Consider the following 24064-nt stretch of genomic DNA (forward strand, 5'->3'; position numbering starts at 1 on the left):
TCATGCAGTGGACATACATAGAGACTGAAAAGCAGATGGCTCAGTAGATCCCGGAGGTGCACCTGACACGAAGGGGTGGGTTTTTAACCTGTGTTGGTTGGTGTGCACCTGGAAAGTACGGTCCTGAAAAAAAGATTTTAACCAAGACAAGGCTATATCTTGGATTCCCAGACCATCTAGTCTCTAGAGGAGTGTAGTATGGTTTACAGTACAAAATACTTCACTGAGCTTTAATAGAATCTGGGCAGCCACTTTACCATTATCCAGTTGGTACTTCAGGAACACCAAGAAGTGCAGATTCGTTGCTATGACCTGCTCGAAGCCCATATTGTGAAGGGTGGCGCAGGCCAATAAATTCTGTGTGCCCTATAAGTTGTTGGTTCACATGCTTGACAATACTATTGCGTGGTACGGAAGCAGAGAAATCAGTATGGAATTGGACCCAGTAAAAGGGTTCAAGTTTGAATTTTTCAACCGAAGGGTGACCAGGGCCTTTTTCTGTTCTTTGGAAAAATGCTCTCTGAAAATGATGAGTTCAGTAATTGAGTCAGCTGTTTCAAAACATGGTGGGGGAGCCTACCAAGTACCTACAGAGGGCAGGGATCTAATGAATAACCTAATGTAATAGATGCCAAGGTAACCCTGAAGGAAGACACAGCCAAGGGCTGAAATATCTTCAGTAGATTACCAACATTAAAGGGGTGCTCGTACATTTAAATAAAAGTGGCCTGTATATCAGCCACTTTTTGAACAAAAATGTCAGCCATTTAGCACACTGAGATTGTGAATGGGGGTGGGTGGTAAGATACTGATAGGGTCAGAGAGGGGTCTAACACCATGAAAAATATTTTTAGGGCAATTTTTGGTGTTTCAATTTTACTCATGTACAATATCACTCTAGCCTCACAACATGATCCTTACTAAAGGATTTGCACCACACTCTCTCTAGCTATTTGTATGTCTTTTTCTTGCTATACAAAGAATCGTTATACCATTGTCAACTCCCCACCCAGGAATTGCCCACCACCATTGCGGACCCCACAGGCTTCCACTGAGGCCCACCGTTGCCGCTAGCCTCTCCGCCACACCTTCTACCCATTGCCCAACACTCGGGTGCACCTAGATGTTATATCTCTACAGCTGCACCTTCTCACTTCTGAGCTACATGACCTAAAAGCTCTCTCAAATGATCTTTCCCCGTGATCAGCTCTTTCTTCACCTCTGAAAACTGGCCAGGGCCTCCACTTGGGAAAGTGAGCACATGGGTCAGTCGTCAGCCCCCCATTTTGAAACCTATTCCCTGTCTGAACTCCCGGCTCAAACCTAGAAGAAGTGAGACCCACCCGGCGTCCACCGATCCCTATGACCATCACAACTCCTGCTCTATCTGGTCTGACCCGAACAACCCTGCCGAGGCAAATACACTCCATTGTTTCCAAACTGAACAGAGAACCTCCCTGCAATCTGAGAAGTAGCAATACTGACAATCTCACCAGGGTGAACGTCACCCAGGCTCCTTCCTCTCCTAACCCACTATGTCTCAAATGTGTTCAACTAAACTGCAGATCAGCCAATAAGCACGCCTCAGATATCTTCGATCTCATCCAACACAATGATTTAAACATTATCATCCTTACTGAAACGTGGCTACATCCTCTTCCACTCCTGTCTTTGACCTCCTAGTACCTCCCACTCATGATATAATCATGATATAATCAGCCTAGACAGAGCTCTGAAGTTGGGGGGGCTAGCCTGTATTCACAGGAACACACTATCAATCTCTCACTTGAAGTCCTCTTCCCCTTTCTCCTGTGAATACCTCAGCATATCAAGTAAGAACTTACAGATTTGCAAACTACACACCTTTTACCATCCCCCGGAAGACAATCTCCCCTTCATTGAGCAACTAATGGAAATCTTCTCTAGCAATGTCGACTCAGCGTGTCCCAAATCTTCCTAGGTGATTTCAACCTGCAATGGTCTAATCTAAATGACCCTGCGGTATCTTGCCTTAAATCATTTCTAATTACACAAGATTTGACTCAGCACTGTGACCAACCAACTCATATTAAAGGAGAAACTCTAGACCTCATCATCTCCAAAGGGCAGACCATCACCTTAGACTCCTTATCCCCGTGTAATTGGTCTGAACACCACAGCATCCTTTTTTATATTACCAGGGAGGTAGTTATGAGGAAGGCTCAACCTTCGAAAACAAGGATATGGAAAAGGGACCTCAGATCAATAAACCCTGTCAATCTCACTGCCCACTGTAAATCTGACCTCTCCTCCCAAGCCATCTTGGTCGAGGTGCACTCACTCACTGACGCCTACAATTTGACCATCGCCAACATCATGGATGACATTGCTCCACTCCAACGTAAAAATGTCTCAACCAAAAAATCCAAACCATGGTATAATGACAACTTAAACAGGGAACACCACACCCTTATTGCAGATGAACACTCATGGTGATCGAATCCCTCCTAGGACCCACTAAAACTCCTTACAGATGTCGGGCACCTCTACAACAAACAGATCAAGATCGCTAAGGCTGACTATTTCAGACTCCAACTAGACCAAGGAGCCAACCGCCCCAAGAAGCTTTTTGAATTGGTCAAACAGTAATCAGTTATAGGTCCAAACCTCCCTGACCTGGGTGGCAACCCACCTTCCTGTGAAAAATGAGATGCTTTCTTCACCGAGAAATCAAGACTCATCTCTGCTGACCTCGCCTCTAACAAGGCACTATTGCATTCCTCTAGTGCCGCTTCAACCTTGGACATCTTTGATAAGCGCAACTCGACCATCACAAAAACAATGTGTCAAGGGGCACCTTTGCCTCACTTAGTGAAAGAGACATCCACAAGATTCTTCAGAATATCAACCCTTCCAACCACTTTGGTGACCCTGTTGCCTCCGGTCATCTACAAAGAAATCAAGAATGCACTCAACCCCACTTGGAAAAGGATTGTAAATGATTCCCTATCTCAAGGCATCATCCCCGACTCCCTAAAAGGAGCTCAGGTTTCACCTATACAAAAAAACAACATTGACAAATCTGATCTCAACAACTTCCCCCCATCTCCAACATCCCCACACTAGCAACACTCCTAGAAAAATGTGTACAATACCAACTTTGTGCTCACGTAGAGAAGTACCAACTCCTAGACCAGCATCAATCTGGTTTTCGGAGGGGCACAGCACAGAGTCGTCCCTCACACACGTTATGGATGACATTTTAAAAATGCTTGACCAAAACAAATACTGCCTCCTGATCCTCAATCGACCTTTCCTCAGCATTCAACACAGTTAATCATGACAACCTCCTATCCATCCTGCAAAACAGAATGTGTTTTTCGGATCGGGTGCTACAATGGTTCTCATCCTTCCTTCACCACAGTTCACAAAGAGTCAACGCAAACCACTCTATCTCCTAACACTCTTCAGTACTTATGGGGGTCCCCCAAGGGTCCGCCTTTTCTCCAATCCTCTTCAACCTCTTCTTGGAACCTCTAGCTGACTCACGAAACTCCACGAACATTCTCTTCCACATCTATGCTGACAAACACAACTCTATTTGAAAATCTCATCCCCGGAAAACATCATCTCATTCAACAATGGCATATAGTACCTGGCTAGAAGGAGCAACTAACAAGCTAGCTCCTATGAAAATTGTTCGCAGTAACAGGGAACAACTAAGTGCGCCGTGCTACTCTCAGGACCTAAGGAAAAGTAAACTCTGTAAACATCAAGAAAGGGTGTGGAGGAGGGAGTACAATACCGAGGAAAAAAATATATAAATCCTGTCTATCAAATTATAAGAAATTACTGCATAAAACAAAACAAGATTTCTTTGTAAAGAAAATACAGTTGGCAAAAAACTCCACTATAGAATTATTTAAAACAGTCACAGCCCTAGCTCATCCACCATCAAATACTGTGGTTGCCAGTCAAGAAATGTGCAACAAGATAGCCAACTTCTTTCTCAAGAAAGTGGATGATATCTACAGCACCTTTACAGTAGACACTAATCACATTCCTCAAACAAAGGAGGAAGAGTTGGGGAATATCATATCTCAGTTATGCCAGTTCACACCTATTACAGAGGTAGACCTGCATTCCATTCTGACTAAAATCAAATCAGGATCTCCAACTGACCCCTGTCCCCTCACCGTACTGAAATTGGTATCTGAACCAGTTATATCTCCCCTGACAAAGATCATTAATGGGATTCTCTCAGAGGGCTACTTTCCTAAAGCCTGGAAAACTGCATCAATTTTACCTCTGCTCAAGAAACCTAAACTCGACACCACAGATGTCAATAATTTTAGACCAATCTCCAGACTACCACTTCCCGCTAAAATTATTGAAAAATGTATTAATACCCAATGTAGTCAATTTCTGGAGGAGGGTCATAAACTGGACCCCACGCAGTACAGCTTTAGAGGGAGTCACAGTACTGAATTGGCTCTCATCAAATCTACAGAGGAAATAAGAGCCACTCTCGATCAGGGAGGCAATGGAGCCCTGATCATGTTGGACCTCTCTGCGGCGTTTGACACGGTCCATCCCAACCTATTGATGGACCGGCTCCAGCAGATTGGTGTTACAAGCTTTGCTTGGAAACTGATCAAATCTTTCTTAACAGAGAGAGAGAGCAGACAGTTTTGCTCGGCAACTTTACTGCTAAGCCATTCTCTCTTCCCTGTGGAGTTCCGCAGAGGTCATCAATGAGCCCCACTCTTTTTAACATTTATGTTTCCCAGCTCGCTCCCCTTATTCGCGCCTTTGGACTAAAGCTGACCTCATATGCTGACGATACTCATATATTGGTCTCCATGCTTCCGAAGGATACTCAGGAGCCAGGAAGGCGCTTTCATGACTGTATGACAGCTGTAGATGGCTGGATGGCCCAAAATTGACTAAAACCTAACTCTGCCAAAACTCAGGTGATCCTTTTTGGAAATAATCCTCAATTTTGGACACCAGCCTGGTGGCCAGATTCTCTTGGCCCTCTCCCTACTCCAGTTAGGAAAGTGAGAAACTTAGGGTTCATTATTAACAACAAACTAACCCACAAAGACCAAGTCAACTCAGTTGTTTCTACAACCTCTTACATCTTAAAACCATGCAAAAAAATACTGGACTATCTTCCCGTAGCAAGTCAAAAAACGGTTGTTACTGCTTTAGCAATGTCCAGGCTGGACTATTGCAATGGCCTATACGTCAACGTACAGGAAGGTCTCCTAAGGAAACTGCAACTCCTACAAAACGCAGCGGCCAGACTGCTGTCAGGCATTCCAAAACACAAATCCATCTCGGCAGAAATAAAAAAACTGCCGGTTAATAAACGACTCTTATTTAAGGCTCTGTGTATAAGTCACAAAGCACTACATTCCACGGGTCCAGAACACCTGATCCAAAATATCAAGTGGTATGCCCCGTCCAGGTCTTTGCGCTCCTCAGAGGCTAAACTGATCTGCATTCCATTGGGAAAGAAAGACAATTGGGGTGGCAGAAGCTTCTTTTTGGGCGTGGCCATGGCATGGAATGACCTTCCACTCTCTCTTAGAGGTACAACAGAAAATCCCTAAAAACCTGGTTGTTCAATGCATAAAGCTCTAGGCATCTCCATCGTCACCTTTAGGGAACCATCACTTATAGTGCCAGGACGCCCTTCGGCAACAGTGCACTTTACAAATATCACTAACATAACATAACAATATCCTAACGTCTACTCAAAACTGGTTAACTGAGAGCCATCTCCTGCTGAACACCTCCAAAACGGAATTCCTGCTCATCTACCCCCGAATCACATCCCTAAGTTAGACCTCTGGTTGATGCACCTCACTGCTTTCAACTGCACTCCGAGCATCATAGACTCAGCCAAATCTCTCGGACTCACCATGGACAAGCACTTGAATATGAAAAATCATATCAGCAATATATGTAAGGGAGCAAACCACTTGATGAGGACTCTCAGAAATATTAAACCCTACCTGCCACAAAATGACTTCAAGCAGGTGGTCCAAGCACTTGTCTTGCCGAGGCTAAATTATGGTAGTGCTACCATCTGTGGCCTTCCCAGATACGCCCTGGCTCCACTAAGGGCCTCATGGAACACCGCGTCTAGACTGGTTACAGGCACCAAATGAAACAAGCACATATCCCCAGTCCTAAAATCCCTCAAATGGCTACCGTATGAAGCACAAATGAAGACAAAGATTGCCGCTCTGATGCACAAAGCCATTAATTTCAATACCCCCAGGTACCTGGTGCAAAAACTTGAACTATCTTGTGGGGAGAGAGCATCAAGAAGTGCCACTACTTTCCTCCTGAAACCACTCATCCTCTGCAAAAAGAGATCTTGTCACCGAGCCTTCTCTGGTGCTGCCCCAAAGATATGGAACTCCCTTCCTCCGGATGTACGCAGTCTCTCCTTGACAACGGCGTTCAATTGGAAGCTAAAACATTCCTAATGAGCAAATTCTTACCTTAAGAGAGATTGGCACACTTGCTCGGTGACATTGCTCCTGCTTTCATAGAAACTCCATTTGATACTGCACTGTTTCACTGCTTAATATTACCCCCCTTCGTTACCCACTTGCATCTGTTTATTGTGTTTCTTTCCTTTTCCCCTTTGATGTTTCGATATTGCATTTTGTCCTCCCCTCCATCCTATTATAAAGCGCTCTGATATCCTTCGGGATCTTGTTTGCGCTGTATAAAATGTTATAAATAAAATAAAGAAATGGAGAGGGAGAAAGCTGCCTATGATGGTTTATTTTGGAGATAGGAATTAGGCTATGGAGTGTAGCTGTGACCTAGGAATCTGCCACTATTGAATTTTGCAATAGCAGACATTTGCTTTCAAAGTGGTATTACACAGAGGGGTATCCCTGTTTGCCCAACTCCTGCCAGAGAATACCACTTGCTTCTCGTAACTCTGCAACTTGCTTCCTAAAGAGAGTGAGAAAGGAACTACAAAATGGTCAGACCATAGAATAGGCAGAGGTGGGTCAGATGGCAGATTCCTCAAATTAGTAATAACTAGATCCAGCAGGTGACAAGCTTTGTGTGTAGAAGCACTAATGCACAGCTGTATATCTAGAGCCTGGATATCCTCAACCAGAGATATAGCATGACTACAGGTCTTATCCTCCAAATGAATATTAAAATTGCCCAATAGGTAAAAATAGGGATATTTAAGAATTGTATAACTAGACAATAGTATAGAAGACCTTACCATATAACTTCTCCTGTATTAAATCCAAACTATTTTTTAAATGCAATAAAATAAAATAAAAGCCTCCTCAGCCATTACACCCATGTAAGTATTCATTGCACACATGTCATCTCACTAGACATATGAATAAAAGCCATTATTTTATTTTATAATGCACGGACTAGGACCTAGCTCAGTTCAGGTGTATGATTGCTTTAAATCACTACGCCTCAAAGAAAGAAAGATTTCTTTCTAGTGTCCCCTCACTCACCGGGGTTTCCCCACGGTGACATGCTTCATCATTGGGGCCATCCCAGTTCTCTACGAAAAGGGGCGTGCTGCGACTCACGAACTACGCAGGAGCACTTTAGTGTGAATGACTATGTGGGGTGCAAAAAGAATAAGTGGAGGGGGTGTGTGAGTATTAAAAATACCATACTTAGTGGGCCTAACTGTTTTATTGAGCTCCTATGCAGGTATATTAAAAGTGGGGTTAATGTCACTGTAGGGCAACCTATAATGTGGTTGACTCAGTGATCAATATGGTCGACATGTTTCATGCTACCCCTAGCATTTCTTCGGGACCATGGAGGGACCAGCCCTGCATATGCCACTCCTAAATCCCAATCGTGGGGACAGTGAATATTATAACAATAATAAAGTGATTTCATGCATGCATTTATTTAAAAAATACATACGTTCCTCTCAATTAGAAGGTGCTGTAAAATAAAGCATAATATTATTAACAAACCTTCCCTGAGGGAAGGTACACATAGTACATTTGCATGCCACTCGCATACTGTGTTTAGAAGGATGATTTGCGCCATATTGGTGCGTGCAGGCTTACCAAAACATTAGTCCAAATCTTCGTGAAAATTGTTCGTGAATTCACACAAATAAACAAGACAGGACTTTTTGTGACCAAACAGTAGACATACAAAACATATAATAGGTACACAGAAAAAATTCCAATAGTTACTTATTGAAGCGAAAAATGACACTTCATGGTCACGCTGGGGGGTCAATTTCACTTATGGGATACACTGCTGTAAAAAACGGTGAATATATACAGTGCTTATTAGGTCGAAATCGCTGTGATCATTAAATTCGAAAATGATCACTTAGTTGCTTGGACTCGCTATGTCCATTTAGACAGAGTTATGGTACTTACATCCTGTCTTGTGAAATCGCGCCTTGCTACCTACTCAACGCCTCCCCGGGACCGCATCTTATCTTATCGATATAACGTTTCCACAGTATAATATGATTCCTATAGGGGTTGTTTTCATGCAGTATTTTAGTCTTTTCAAGGTGGTGAACATAGAGTATCAAATAGTACCTCCTACCTATTTGATTCCCATTGGGATTACAAGACTCCAAGGCATGTGGTGCTAGAATGTTGTCGCTTGGCACTCACTGAAAATTTCTTTAGGTTTGAGGATACCCTGTACCGTCAACTACATGGGACGAGTATGGGCAGCACATTTGCGCCGAGCATAGCGGGACTCTATGTTCACCACCTTGAAAAGACTAAAATACTGCATGAAAACAACCCTTATAGGAATCATATTATACTGTGGAAACGTTATATCGATGACGTCCTGGTAATATGGAATGGCAATGAGGATGAAGCAGAATCCTTTTTTGAATGGCTGGATCAGCAGGACAGATTCCTCAAATTCACCACAACCCTCAGCAGATCCCAACTGGAGTTTTTGGATCTTAACATCAGGGCAGAGGATGGACATTTGAAGACCATGACACATTTCAAAGCTACAGCACGGAATTGTCTACTTACATATGATAGCTTCCATCCGAGACATTTGAAACAGAATCTTCCCTTCGGCCAGTTCCTTAGGTTGAGGCAAAATTGTTCGAACAAAGATGACTATAAAGTGCAAGCGGAGGATTTGAGCAAAAAATTACAAGCACGTAACTATCCAAAAACCATAGTAAGAAAGGCAAACAAACGGGCATCCAACAACAATAGGGATGCCCTTTTAGAACCTAAAGTGAAAGACATAACCGAGAACAAAAGACCTATAAGGATTACTACATTTACTAAAGTATCAGACCAAGTAACTAAAATAGTGAAGAAGCACTGGCCTATTGTCAACAGTGGCGAATTGACTATACCAATCCCAATGTTTAGCCACCGCCGAGCGAGGAATCTCAAAGACCGTTTGGTACATACCCGTCCAAAATCCAACCGTCTTCCAATCAGACAGCATACCCTACCAACTGGTCACTATGCATGCAATAACTGCACTGTCTGCCACCTGACAACACACACAAAGAATGTGACTTTCAATGACGGTACCAACTGGGAATTGAGGCAGATGTCAAATTGCAATACCAGTGGGGTAGTATACATGATTACATGCACTTGCAATTTGCATTATATCGGAATGATGACACGCAAGGTAAGCACAAGGATAGTGGAACACCGTAGCACCATTAGGTGCAAAAGAACAACAACAAGAATGACAAACTATTTCATCGAATCAAATCACACTCCCAATGACATGAGGTGGGTAGTGTTGGAAACTGCAAAGACTAAAGAAAATCAAAAAAGGTTTCTTCATGAACGTGAACAAAGATGGGTGTTCAAACTACGTACAGACACCCTTGGGTTGAACGATGACATTCCCTGGGGGGCTTTCTTATGATTGAGTATTAAGAATTATGCAATTCTTTTCCTTAAGAAAACTGGTCATTAAGAATTGTGATTTATTCCAACAGACTGTATTTGCTCTGTAAGTCTTACACTTATTTCAGACTGAGCCTAATAGGAACCCTAGTGGTAACCTCAATTCATGTGTGACACGACCAATGACCAAGAAACTATATGACATCACCACTGGTCCTGAATAATAAGCGAACTAATCATGACCCGATAAAAACACTTTCCAAAGGACACATACCCTCTATAAAAAAAGGATATATCCTTAAATGTTATCCCTCAAATAATACCATGACGCTGGATTTATCAGAGGTATTGTCACTGATAATATAGAGTATAACCGCACTCGTTTTGTTTCCATTCGTTACAACTCACATAATTTAAGAAGCGAACAATTACTCTCCCGCTTTTTCGATTAAATTATACATTTTCACATTACGTAGAAATAGAGATGCGAGTTTTTGGCTCTGAGTGGCAATATTTATTTTCTTTCTGTCTATCTCGTAACATGAGCGCCAGCACCACTAGAGATCAGCCGTTTTCTCTTTCTAAAGCTAAGCATTCGAAGACATACTTCCAATATGGCCGCCACGCCCGATCGGGTCTAGTTTCTGAGGGCGTTTCAGTCCCAGTTTCGAGACCGGAACAGACAAAACCAATGCGCCGGGTGTGGCCAGGTAAGATGCGGTCCCGGGGAGGCGTTGAGTAGGTAGCAAGGCGCGATTTCACAAGACAGGATGTAAATACCATAACTCTGTGTAAATGGACATAGCGAGTCCAAGCAACTAAGTGATCATTTTCGAATTTAATGATCACAGCGATTTCGACCTAATAAGCACTGTATATATTCACCGTTTTTTACAGCAGTGTATCCCATAAGTGAAATTGACCCCCCCGCGTGACCATGAAGTGTCATTTTTCGCTTCAATAAGTAACTATTGGAATTTTTTCTGTGTACCTATTATATGTTTTGTATGTCTACTGTTTGGTCACAAAAAGTCCTGTCTTGTTTATTTGTGTGAATTCACGAACAATTTTCACGACGATTTGGACTAATGTTTTGGTAAGCCTGCATGCACCAATATGGCGCAAATCATCCTTCTAAACACAGTAGGCGAGTGGCATGCAAATGTACTATGTGTACCTTTCCTCAGGGAAGGTTTGTTATTAATATTATGCTTTATTTTACAGCACCTTCTAATTGAGAGGAACGTATGTATTTTTAAAATAAATGCATGCATGAAATCACTTTATTATTGTTATAATATTCACTGTCCCCACGATTGGGATTTAGGAGTGGCATATGCAGGGCTGGTCCCTGCATGGTCCCGAAGAAATGCTAGGGGTAGCATGAAACATGTCGACCATATTGATCACTGAGTCAACCACATTATAGGTTGCCCTATAGTGACATTAACCCCACTTTTAATATACTTGCATAGGAGCTCAATAAAACAGTTAGGCCCACTAAGTATGGTATTTTTAATACTCACACACCCACTCCACTTATTCTTTTTGCACCACACATAGTCATTCACACTAAAGTGCTCCTGCGTAGTTCGTGAGTCGCAGCAAGCCCCTTTTCGTAGAGAACTGGGATGGCCCCAATGATGAAGCATGTCACCGTGGGGAAACCCCGGTGAGTGAGGGGACACTAGAAAGAAATCTTTCTTTCTTTGAGGCGTAGTGATTTAAAGCAATCATACACCTGAACTGAGCTAGGTCCTAGGGTTCCCATGACTGGGATCCACACTGTTTTTTGTACTGATCCTTAGGAGGACGACCTAGTCTCAATTATCCTCCTTCTCCCCCTGTTTCTCATAATGCACGGCCTGTCATTTTTATGGATTTTTGCTAATGTATCCGCCTAAGTTTGACTTTCTAGACACATCTGAAGTGTCTTTTCAGTTCAGCCCAAGTCATCCATTGGTACAGTATTTTGGGATTTGTGTTCTTGTCTGTTTCTAAGATAGCATAGTACAGCCTATACCACGCAGATCAAGGTTGGGTGGCAATTTCTTACTCATTGAGCTGGAAGCATAATATTGATTGTTGCATAGATGAGCCCAAGAGTTTTAGTGTTTGTCTAAACATCGATTATATCATTGCATAACTAATTTTGCTCTCAAAATTACTCATGCAGCATGATTGGAAGGTGAATGCAAATGTGTCATTCCTCAACTCATAAAAGAGCGTTTCAGTAAATAATTATGCTGTTAATGATGTGGCATAGCTGTACTGTTTGAGATGTGTGTGAGATATTATATGTAATGTTCTAAAGATCAATTGTGCATTGTGTATCTTAGTGGTTACTGTTTAGAGCAAGGAGATAGCTGGCCAAAAGTTACATCTGTGCTGTATTAGATCTGTATTGGATATTCTGCTTGATGAGATTTTCTGGGTGCTGGATTGGCATGTAGGAATCAAGCAAACATAGCTAACTTTGCATTGATTGTATAGGCAGCTACTTTTTAGTTACAGCACAAACTGAAGGATCCACTTAAGTATAGAATACACCGATTTGTGGTGGTAACTGAGAATTATCCAGAATACTTCTTAGTGCATTGGATAGATAAAAGTAGTGGTGTTTATAGTGGTAATTATAGTTGCAACTTACGTAGAATCCATATCCACAGAGAGAAGGGCTAATTTGTGTTTATAAGTAAAGATAGGCAAGTATATGGCATCACATTATGGAAAATACAACCCTTTACAGGTACTTATTAAATTGTTTTCAGATTATGCCCAGGGCCAAACAGAGCTGATCCTGATGTCACTGCTGGAGGGGAGGTCATGTTATACATTACATGCACTAAAACAGAGGACACCCGTGAAATAAAGAAATATGGGTATGCAGTGCCTGGGTTCTATTTGGAGAGTCTGACGTTGGTTGATATTTTCCTCAAATCCCTACAAGCTATTTACTAGCATAACATATATATATATTTCTAAAAATGTTATTATCTGTATTTAGCTCCAGATAGACTTTATCATTTTTAATTACCTGGATACTGTAATTGATTATAGTATTTTGAGAACTACTTGACTCACTCCAAACAAGTTCCTATGGCTTGAGTTTAATGGATTGTGTACAAGTAGGTGATGACTCCAATACAAAGGTTTAGTAACCCAGCCACGAGTATTCCTTGAAAACCAAGTGGCCTTGGTATGCCAAAGTGTAAAGTCAAAAAACAGTCAGGATAATGGTGCTACATACAGTAAGGAAAGCCAGCAGAAGGCAGTCATGTAATTAAGACATATTTGATTCCTATAATTAACATCAATGCCACAATGTATACAGAAAAGCATACATTCTAGTTCACAAGGCTCTTAGTCTTTTTGTTTGTAGACATTTCATCCTCTTTCTATGAGATGGCTTTTGGTGTTCAACTCTGGTCTCAAAAGGATGATGTAACACTTTGGGAAAAATATACAAGAAATCAATGTCAAACTGGAGGTCGATATGGCAAATATCTCCATTGCCACCATGTACTTGCCCTTGGTGCTCAGGTAGGCTGGAATAAATGAGACCCACACACTGAGGAATGCAAAAATGCTGAAGGTAATAAATTTGGCTTCGTTAAAAGTGTCAGGCAGTTTCCTCGCTAAGAAGGCAACTATGAAACTGATAGTGGCCAGAAGCCCAAGATATCCCAGCATGCACCAGAAAGCAAGGGGAGAACCCTCATTACATTCAACTATGATCATCCCTGGCTGGGAATGGATGTTATTTTGTAAGAAAGGAGGGGAGATCATTAACCAGCAGATGCACAAAATTACCTGAATGAAACTACAGACAGCAATGATTATGTAAGACAATTTGGGTCCAACCCATCTTCTCAATTTACTGTTGGGCTTAGTGGCATTGAAGGCAATTACGACCATAATGGTTTTGGCTAAGATGCAAGACACACATATAGTAAAGGTGATGCCAAAGGTAGCCTGGCGGAGGACACACTTCTCTGGAGTGGGATAACCAATGAAAATCAGTGAGCAGAGGAAGCACACTGTGAGTGCCATTAGCAGGAGGTAGCTGACTGAGCGGTTATTTGCTTTGACAATTGGGGTGTTCCTGTGATGTATGAAAAGTCCAAGGATGGAAACAGGTACAATGGAGAATACAATGTTGGTGCCTGCCAAGATGATGCCCAAATGGTCATTGTAAGTGAGAAATTCCACATTCTTTGGGATGCATCCATTGTGAATGTCATTGGGCCAGTGGTCCCAAAGGCATGAAGTACATTCCACTGTGTCTGAAAAAACAAGCACACAATAATTTCAGAACTTGCTCATGTTGTTTTGATAATACATATAGCTTGTTTTTTTTTATCTCATTTGATCTCCACTTACCAGTAACATTGGATATTTCCCCTGGAGGACATGGAACACACTGGAAGCAGCAAATTGGTTTTCCTTCTACGGCAGCTTTCCTGAAGCCAGGGAGGCAGCTAGGACTGCACACTGAGACAGGAACCTCAGCATAGTGAAAAGTTATTGCCGTTATTATAAAAACACAGAAGTGATATTATGTTAGAGTTGGCCCTACAGAGGTTAGAAATGCTGAATAAATGGTGTGCTCCAACAGTGCAAATTGTGACTCTACTTCTTAGTGAATTTATTTTATTTCACACACTCTTATGATTACTCAAATAAAACATACACTTGTTGCAAATGAGTAACGTATTTTATCATTTAAAGTGCCTTTAATATGGGCTAATAAGCTAAGCATCATGTGAGGATAACACTGTCTCACAAACAGGCACTGTATTATCAATCTTACGTAAAGGTTTCATGAGTTTCCTTCATTGTTCATTTCAAAACATGAATGATATGTTGCACATCTTTCTGACATACATTGCATTCCATAGGTCTTTGGTAATTCTCTCCCACACACCTTTTCCCAGGTTGAAGGAAGAACCTTAATTTGAAATTTAAGAAACAGCTTCAAAGATCAAGTTTTATGGTAGGTCATAGATAAAACTGTATGTACTCTACTATTAATTACATGGGCATAATTAGCTTCAAACTTGTCTTGGCTTATTGCTTTCTTAAATAACCTTTAGGGATATTCAGAGTTGAAAAGGTGCAATTATAAATTATAAAATATTGTTATATTCTGGACATAACCGTTGAACATAACTCCGCCAATACCTGAATTTCAGCAAATGTCTTCAAAAGACAAATTCATTATGCAAAACCTCTGTCTCATCTAATTTACACAGCCAGAAAACATCCTGCACTCAAGTGCATTTGTCTTTTATCTCAATTCACTTTTCAACTATTGCCTCTCATGCAATTATCCTCATGTTACAAAAATTGTATACTTTTACTAAAGAAAACATTCAGGGGCACATTAGCAAGAAGCTCATTAAAATATTGCCGTTTTAGTGTCAGGAAACTGCTGCTAAAGCGACGATAATGGGCTTGCTAATATGTGTTATAGAATTCCAATAGAAGCCCAGGTTAGATGTCCTGAACATCTAACCTGGGCTTCTATTGGAATTCTATAGCGCATAATATTAAGCCAATTATCGCCGATTCAGCGGTAGTGTCCTGCCGCAAAAACTGCGATAATTTCAGCAAGCTTCTTGATAAAAAGGCCTCAAGTCCTTTCCCTTCTTCATCCAAATGCAGTCTAGTGTCTCACCTACTCGTTTCCTCCCAAAAATGTGAACGATTACTCTTCAGTCATCTCAGACTTTGCTGTGTATTAACATCCTAATTCCCCATTAGTTAGGTTTTCTTAACCTTAACACAAGAGCTGCACCTCTTACAACAGCTGATCCTAATGACCTTTGTTCCACCTCATACCCTTAGGCCTGTCCACTGCCTTCAACACTGAAAGTGATCCTACTGATCAATTCTCTCCACGCTCTCTAAACAATACTTTCTAAACTTACTAAACATCACTGTTCTACACACAGTAGCTAGTCCCATACCTTTATGTCTACTCTTTCTCAGTCAATTAAAATGTAAAAACTTCAATCTCCACCCTCTTTCCATGGCAGCCCATCAGAGCTTTGTCCTTAGCCCTTTCCTTCTCATTTTATCAGTCTGCACCAGCTTTCTTGGGGATAGCATCTCCTCCTTTGGGTTCTCATGCCACATTTATGCTGACGGCACCAAATATATTTTTTATATTTTTGTCTATTGGCCCCACTACAATCATGGATTTCTAATTGCTTCCCTGCCTACAATTTAGTCAGCTCTTATGTATTCCTAGGAATTGTACCAAAAAAGCTGACTACTTCAAATAAGCAAACATTCTCAAAAATAAACTTATAGCAAGAGGTTACCCTAATAATTTTCTAATGCTTTCTCTAAAAAAGGCATGGTATTAAAATTGTGATTGCCTTATAAAAATGAAAGAAAACCCCCACAATCTTGACCTTGCAAGCATTGTTACCTTTGGAACTAAATCCCATAGAATACAATCCTAAAGAATTGGCATCTACAACAATCTGAGACCTTCCAACTTACCAAACCATTACTCTTATTTAAAAGGTGCTTAAATATTAGAAATTGACGGGCATATTACCAACAAGTAGCGATAATTTTTGTCTCTAACTTGTTTAGAGACAAAAATTATCGCCGCAAATCGGCGATTTTTATCGCAGGTAAACCTTGCTATTAGCAAGGTTTATCGCAAATGCGATAAAAAACGGCCACAATGCATGAATATCGCTGAAAAGTCAGCGATATTCATGCATTATCGAGCAAATGCTCTTAGCCATGTTATCCACCTCCCATTGGATAACATGGCTAAGAACTGCTCAGGGCAGGTGTTAGCTTTTGGAGATATTCGCGCTTAGCGGGAATATCTCCAAAAGTTGGTAATAGGAGATAGCGATGTTAGCGACTGTTTCCAGTCGCTAACATCTTGGCACGCCCACTTTGCATGTCATTAGTGAAAAATATCACTGACATGCAAAGTGGGGCCCATGATGGTCGCTATCTCCTATTAGCTGTCGCTAACTGGTGTTAGCGACAGCTTGGTAATAGGGAGATAATTTTATCTCCGCTTTCATGGTTTTTAAAGCCAAAAAAGCGGAGATAAAACCCCTTGATAATATGCCCCTGAGTATTGAAGGCCTACCAGGAAACCCCCTAACCCACCTTCATCAGCATGTAGGGACTACAACTAGTGAAAGGACATTAGAAATGTTGCAATTGTCTGGCATGTAACTATACTTCTTACATGAAACTGCACTCTAAATGGGCGAAAATTGGAATTAAGGCATCCCTCTAACTGTTCTACTAAGAATTTTATATATTACATTGACTCCCTTATTGATGAGTTTTTAGCTGTAGGGCAGCGCAACAGGCCTTGCTGTTGTGCAGCCCTACGGCAAAAGGAAAGGGCGGGACTGCGTCGTATTTATCAGATACGGTGCATTCCTGTCCCTTTCCCCTGCGTCGGCACACAATGGGCTACCGTGCGCCAATGGAGGAACCTTTGCACAATGGTGCAAGGGTGCCTGCATTGCGGGGATGATTATTTAAGTGCAGGAAGAGAAGCCCTCCTTCACAAAGCAATCACAAGAGGCTTTTTCCTCTTTCTATGTGTGCTGCAAAATGCAGCACACATATAAATAGGGAAAACGAGGAGAAATAAATATATTTCGTCTCGTTGTGCTTCCCTTACGCCTACCCTGAGGAGGCGCATGTTTTTCACAGTGCCTCAGACTTATGATTTCTTATAAATCTGGGGCAGTGTCAAAAAGACCTGGATGTTGAGGAAACACCCTAAGCAACACCCATGGACCGTCCCTTTCACACAGTTTTCTGAGAGGGGCATATATTGATATGGCCATGAAGATACAGGTAACATGGCTTTACGTGGCCTTATAAATATTCCAGTGGCAAATTGCACCATCGGAGCGTCAAAAAAGTGGCATTACAGCAGTGCAAAAGTGCCGGTAGGGCCTGAGTGTCCTGGTGGATTTTGGAAAGACAACTCAGGAAATTTGTCGCGGGATTCTGCAGCATCAATCAAGAATTTACTGCAAAATGGAGAACACACAATTGGTTGAACGTTCTATTTTGAGCACTCACAGTAAGATCTAATGGTGGGTTCTTGAAATTGTGGAATTCTTAGAAGACTTCGATAAATTACTCACTCTGAAAGAAAACACATGGATCTGGTATGCTAATACGAACACTAAAGGACTTCATTAAACCGTGGAATGGATCTCCTTAACTAATGCATTCTCTCCCGTTTCTTAAAAATTATTTTCAATGGCTACTGAGTTCCCTTTTTTCAATATGAACATTATTCCTTTTTAGAATGTTGTACACTTTTTTTGTCCTTGTTTTTGTCATTTATTTGCTTCCTTTAAACAAATATGTATGCATCATTACGGATATGTTTCATTCGAAAATACTTCATTTACAATTTAATTCTTATATATATATATATATATTCTTTATTGTCCGATTAATTAAAATCATTACAATAAAACAACAGTTCGTGAATCAGAGCAATGTCTTACATTCCCTAAAGATAATAAGGAGGTATTAACATATCTTTATAACTGTTAGAAGTACATGAAATATCATAAAAAGGTATTTTGTTCATAACCATATAAAAATATACATTTCATTATTATTCACCTTACATATTAATAAACCAATTAGTTCAAATAATCTTTGAGTCCCCTGTCTGGTTTTTTTTTTTTTATATCAGCCCCTAAAAAGAAGCAGAGCATACAGGAACACATGTTTGGTCCAGTTGTGTTCTTAATACTTAAAATATAAAGTGCATCCACGCTTCTTAAAATTTCCCCAAACCTCACATACTTTATAAAATGTATCAAGTTACATTGCCAGTATAAAGAAAAACAATATAATTGAAATCATAGCCGCTTTCAATTCTTATTAAATGACCTCAACGTCGTCCTGAGCCAGTTGTTTCTCAGCTTTAAGAATACATTTGACAAAGTTAACTGTTAAATTGATGATACGCCCTTGAAGGCACAGTATTATCGCTTGGCGACATGTTCTCACCCCTTGTTTGTTGAATATTGGTTTTAACCCCTTGGGCGTGGCCGCGATCCCGTGACTGTGTGGCACATTCCGATCGCGGGTGCGGTCATGACGGCCGGGAGCCGTCATCAGCACACGAGCACTGTGTGCCATGACGGCTCCCGGCCATCATCAGCATGGAAGGGGTTAAAAGTGTTAATCTTTCTTGACACAATTTGGGGCAAATGCATACAATGTGCAATAACGTTTCATTAAAATAACCACATAATCTACACTTTTGTGATTTCCAAACTTGTACCCATCTCGGTGCACCATCTTTTGTTGGGTAGTGTCCAAACCTAAGCTTGAGGAATATATCCCTTACCGCCGGTTTCAAGCAAGAAGTTAGATAAAATTGGGGTTCAATTTTATTGTATGAATTTATAACCGACCAGGAATGCTTTTTTTTCTAGTCTGCTCCTGATCCAATATTAATGATACCAATTTAGTTAATTGATTAAAAATCTGTTTTAAAATGGTTTTATTTCTAATCATATTATCAAAAGGTTTAATTTAATTAATCTCTACTATTGTAAGATGGAGCTTATTTTAAACTTTACCGTTTTTTGACCCGTCTAATATGTTGTTAATTTATAAATACGCTAATTCTATTTTAACTGCTTCTCTGGATAGTGAAAGATTTCTTCCTAATTAAATTGTTGTTTTTACCTACTCGCCTCTAACATCCAGTTTTATTATTTTAAGATAGCTCTCATTTTAAACTCAATCCCATTTTTTCACCATTCTTCTTTCACTACTCTAATATGGCGCACATTTTCAAACAAGATCGGAATCACTATTTGGGATCTGTACCTGAGAATGTCCTATTACTTACCGGTAATCTTCATTACTCCGGGTCCCGTTGTCCTCGTCCCCTTCATTATGAAAAAGTGAGATAACCATCTCTTAGACAGAAAAAAGAAAAGCAGGAATGCTGGTACGCCCCGCCCTCTCCCTATAGGGAGTACATAAGGGTACAGTACCCAGCATGCCTCCTGAACCACCAAGCCCAAGATGAGGGCCGGACAGCCCGGGAGGGAGGGAGGGAAGTAATGAAGGGGACGAGGACAACGGGACCCGGAGTAATGAAGATTACCGGTAAGTAATAGGACATTACCCCCAGGTCCCTCCTGTCCTCGTCCCCTTCATTATGAAAAAGTGAGAATACCCAAGCAGCAACCGGCCATCATCAAACAACAAACCACCAGGACACAGCAGTACAGCAAAACCCAGCAATTTATTGAAAATAACAGCACATGTAAAGAAAAGAAGGGCAATCAGGAACACACAGCCCGAAGAACCCCCAAACCAAAGTTAGTGTCATCCACCAGAACATTCTGGATACGGTAATGCCTAACAAAGGTATTAGCAGAAGCCCAAGTGGCGGCCCTACAAATTTCAGAAAGGGACACCCCACGAACCTCCGCCCAGGAAGCAGCCATCCCCCTAGTAGAACGCCCCTGAACCCCAGCCGGGGGAGGGGAACCAGAAAGGGAATAGGCCAGAACAATAACCTGCTTCAACCAACGTCCAATAGAAGAAGACGAAGCATGGTTACCCCTGGAGCCAGCACCAAAAGAGACAAACAGGGAGTCAGAAAACCGAAATGCACGGGTCCGATCAACATAGACCCTCAAAGCCCGGCAAACATCAAGCAGAGACCAGGGAAGATCACCGACGTCCACCTGATCAGAAACCAAAGCCGGAAGGACCAGCTCCTGAGAACGATGAAACTGGGAGGAGACCTTGGGCACGAAAGAGGGATCCAACTGAAGAACTACCCCATCCGCAGAAAAGGATAGAAAAGGCTCCCTAGCCATCAGGGCACCCAACTCCCCCAGGCGACGAGCCGAGGTGATAGCCACCAGAAAAACCACCTTCAAGGTGACAAACTTCATATCCACCTCTTCCAACGGCTCAAAGGGAGCAGCCACCAAAACTTTCAAAACCAAGGGAAGATCCCAGAGAGGAAAGGAAGGACGCACCACAGGGCGGGAGATCGCAAAACTGCGCAACAAGCGAGAAACCAACCCATCAACATCAGGAAGGTTACCCCAAGGCGCCCTAAAAGCCCTGATAGCAGCCCATTGAGCCCGGAGAGTAGAGACAGACAAACGCTTCTCGAACCCATCCCAAAGGAACTGTAGAACATCCGGCAAAGGACAAACCAAAGGGGACAAGGCCAGGCCAAGACACCAACGCTCAAAGTTACCCCAATGCCTCCCATAAGATTGAAGGGTAGAAGGCTTCCGAGACTGTTGAATAGCCAAGGCTAAATGGGCAGGGAGGCCCCTATTACGCCACCCCTGCCTCTCAACCGCCAAACCGACAGCCTAAGCCGTCGCAGGGGCAACATCGGAGAGGACCTCAACGGAGACGGAGGGAACGGAAAGAACCACGGACCCCGAACAGCTAACAGGCGGAGAGTGGGAAACCAAGACCTGCGGGGCCAGAAAGGCACCACCACCACCACCTCCCGATCCTCCACCATCAGGCGAGCCAGGAACCGAGGAATCAGAACCAGAGGGGGAAAGGCGTACAACAGGTGAGCCGGCCACGGAAGGGACAGGCCATCCACCCCCCAAGACCTCTCCTGAGGAACCCGGGAGAAGAATCGGGGAAGCTGCGCATTGAGCCGGGAAGCAAAGAGGTCCAGAAAAGGAAGACCAAACCTCCCGCACGCCAGAAGAAAGGCCGCCGGAGTCAAGGCCAACTCCAGGGAGGTAGGAAAAAAACGACTGAGGGCATCCGCCACCCCATTGTCCACCCCCCGGACATGAACAGCCACCAGGGACAAAAGATGGCCCTCCGCCCAGCAAAACAAGGGGGACACCACCGCGTTCAGGGACCGAGAACGGATACCTCCCTGGTGATTTAAGTACGCCACAGTCACCGAGTTGTCCGACCGAACCAACACATGCTGGCCCAGCAGAAGGAGCCGAAACCCCTGGACAGCTCGACACACAGCAGACAACTCCCGCCAGTTCGAAGACTGACGACCCTCCAGGAGGGACCACCTCCCCTGAAGGCATTCCGACCCCAAAGTCGCCCCCCAGCCCAGAGCGCTGGCATCCGTGGTAAGGACCACCGGAGGAGGATACTGCAGAGGCAAGCCCTTGTCCAGACTGGACGGCAGAGTCCACCAGCGCAGGGCCGGAATGATCGGCAGGGACACAGGAACCAAAACGGACAAGTCCCCCGACAAGGGATTCCACAGAGCCAACAGGAAGGACCAAAGAGGACGAAGATGGAAACGCGCCCAAGGCACCGTGAACACCGTTGCTGCCATCAACCCCAGGAGGTGCAACCACAGACGGACCAGAAAGGACCGACCCAACAGAAACCGCTGAGCCAGCGCACACAGGGTCACAGCCCGAGCAACGGGCAGGAACACACGATTCAAATCTGTGCGAAAACGGGCCCCTATAAACTGCAAGTCCTGAGATGGCAGCAGCTGACACTTGGGGAGGTTGATCAGGAACCCATGGTCCCGCAAGGCCGCACACACCAACCGCTGATCCACCAACAACTGCTCCGCGGAGGGAGCACGCAGGAGCCAGTCATCCAGATAAGGATAAACCAACATCCCCTGGAGGTGCAAGAAGCCCACCAAGGGAGCCACCACCTTGGTAAACACCCTCGGAGCCGATCTCAGGCCGAAGGGAAGAACAACAAACTGGTAATGGACCCCCAGAAGACAGAAGCGGAGGTAGGGACTGGAGAGAGGATGGACAGGCACGTGGTACTATGCGTCCTGAAGGTCCAGAGTACACATGTAATGACCCCGGAGAACCAGGGGAATAACCTTCTGAAGGGTCTCCATCTTGAATGGAATTTTCAGCACAAATTTGTTCAGGGCCTTGAGATCCAGAACAAGGCGAAATCCCCCAGTCACCTTGGGCACCAGAAAAATGATGGAGGCCCCGCTCCCCCGGAGGACGCCCTGAACAGCCCCCTTGTCCAACAGTGACTGAACCCCCAGAGACAGTTCCGCACGTTTGGATGGGCAGGACGGCCAAGGAGTCGGACGGACCCCCGAGACAGGAGGCAGGCAGGAGAACTCCACACGGTACCCCAAGCGGATCACGTCCAGGACCCATAAGTCTGAACAGGAGGACATCCAAGCTGGAAGAAACAACCGAAGCCGACCACCCACCAAGGATCCGACCTCGGATCCCAGATAGTCAGGAACGAGGCTTCGCAGGAGGGGACTTCGCCTTCTTGTCCCGGCCCCGACCAGGCTGAAAACGGCCACGACCCCGGGAAAACTGCCTGTGAGAAGAGGGCCGAAAGAAGGGCTTAGGTTTAGAAAAAGCAGGTGCAGTAGAGGGTACTTTGAAAGAAGAGGAATGCTTCTTCTCCTTGAACAGACGATGAAGCTTGCCCTCCAACTCAGCCCCAAACAACATGGAAGCCTGAAAGGGCAACTTCATTGCAGCAGTCTTCTGGGCCGAATCAGTCTTCCAATCCTTGAGGACCAGGTTTCTACGAGCAGCCACACAAGCCCCCCCCGAGAGGGCAGAAGCACGCACCACATCAAAGGAGACGTCAGAGAGAAACTCCACCTGACGCTCAATGTGAGCAAGGATATCCGAACAGTCAGTGGCATTATCCATAGACCCATACAAAGTCTTCAAGTCAGAAAGAAGGGACTGAGCAACATAAGTTCCGTAGATGCCCGCCCTCAGAGCCAGATGAGAACCAGAATAGACTTTCTTCAGGGAAGCCTCCACCCGCTTGTCAACAGGATCCCGCACAACAGCGTCCTCGGCCAGAGAAGTGCGCCCCACCAGACTAGCCACGAAAGAGTCTACAGGAACAGAGTCCGGCAAGTCCTTCGCCATATCCTGAAGAGGTTAGAGTTTAGCCATGAAGCGAGGAAGCATAATCCGATCCGGATCCTGCCATTCCCGGTCCAAAACCTCCCGAACACAAGGATGGACAGGCAAAACCACAGGGGCAGCACACTGAAATTGGCGAAGCAAGGAACCGCTAGAGGTACTGGGAACATCATCAGCCGGAAACCCCATATTTTCCTTCACATGACGCAGCAGGTCAGGCAACATATCCTTGGCCACATACTTGCCCTTGACCACATCACTCTCCCCCCCATCATCCTCCGATCCCGA

At 43.5% G+C, this 24064-nt stretch overlaps 1 protein-coding gene across 1 annotated transcript; it reads right to left on the reverse strand.

The window, feature by feature from the left end:
• Positions 1-13265: 13265 nt before the first annotated feature.
• LOC144797921 (vomeronasal type-2 receptor 26-like) lies at positions 13266-20487 on the reverse strand. Its single transcript, XM_078668723.1, has 3 exons — positions 20464-20487; positions 14262-14385; positions 13266-14164 (listed from the first exon to the last, which is right to left on the reverse strand). Exons 1-3 carry the CDS (start codon positions 20485-20487, stop codon positions 13266-13268), a joined length of 1047 nt encoding a protein of 348 aa, XP_078524849.1.
• Positions 20488-24064: the final 3577 nt, after the last annotated feature.

The sequence above is a fragment of the Lissotriton helveticus genome, chromosome 12 (genome assembly GCF_964261635.1).
Source record: "Lissotriton helveticus chromosome 12, aLisHel1.1, whole genome shotgun sequence".
Taxonomy (NCBI): domain Eukaryota; kingdom Metazoa; phylum Chordata; class Amphibia; order Caudata; family Salamandridae; genus Lissotriton; species Lissotriton helveticus.

Excerpts from the sequence above, each read along its gene's own strand:
- LOC144797921 (XM_078668723.1), bottom strand. The coding sequence starts at position 20,487 with ATGCTTCGTCTTCTTCTATTGGAC. Across the intron at positions 14,386-20,463 it reads TTCGTCTTCTTCTATTGGAC|GTTCCTGTCTCAGTGTGCAG; the intron begins GTTGGTTGAAGC and ends CACTATGCTGAG. Across the intron at positions 14,165-14,261 it reads GGAAATATCCAATGTTACTG|ACACAGTGGAATGTACTTCA; the intron begins GTAAGTGGAGAT and ends TTGTTTTTTCAG.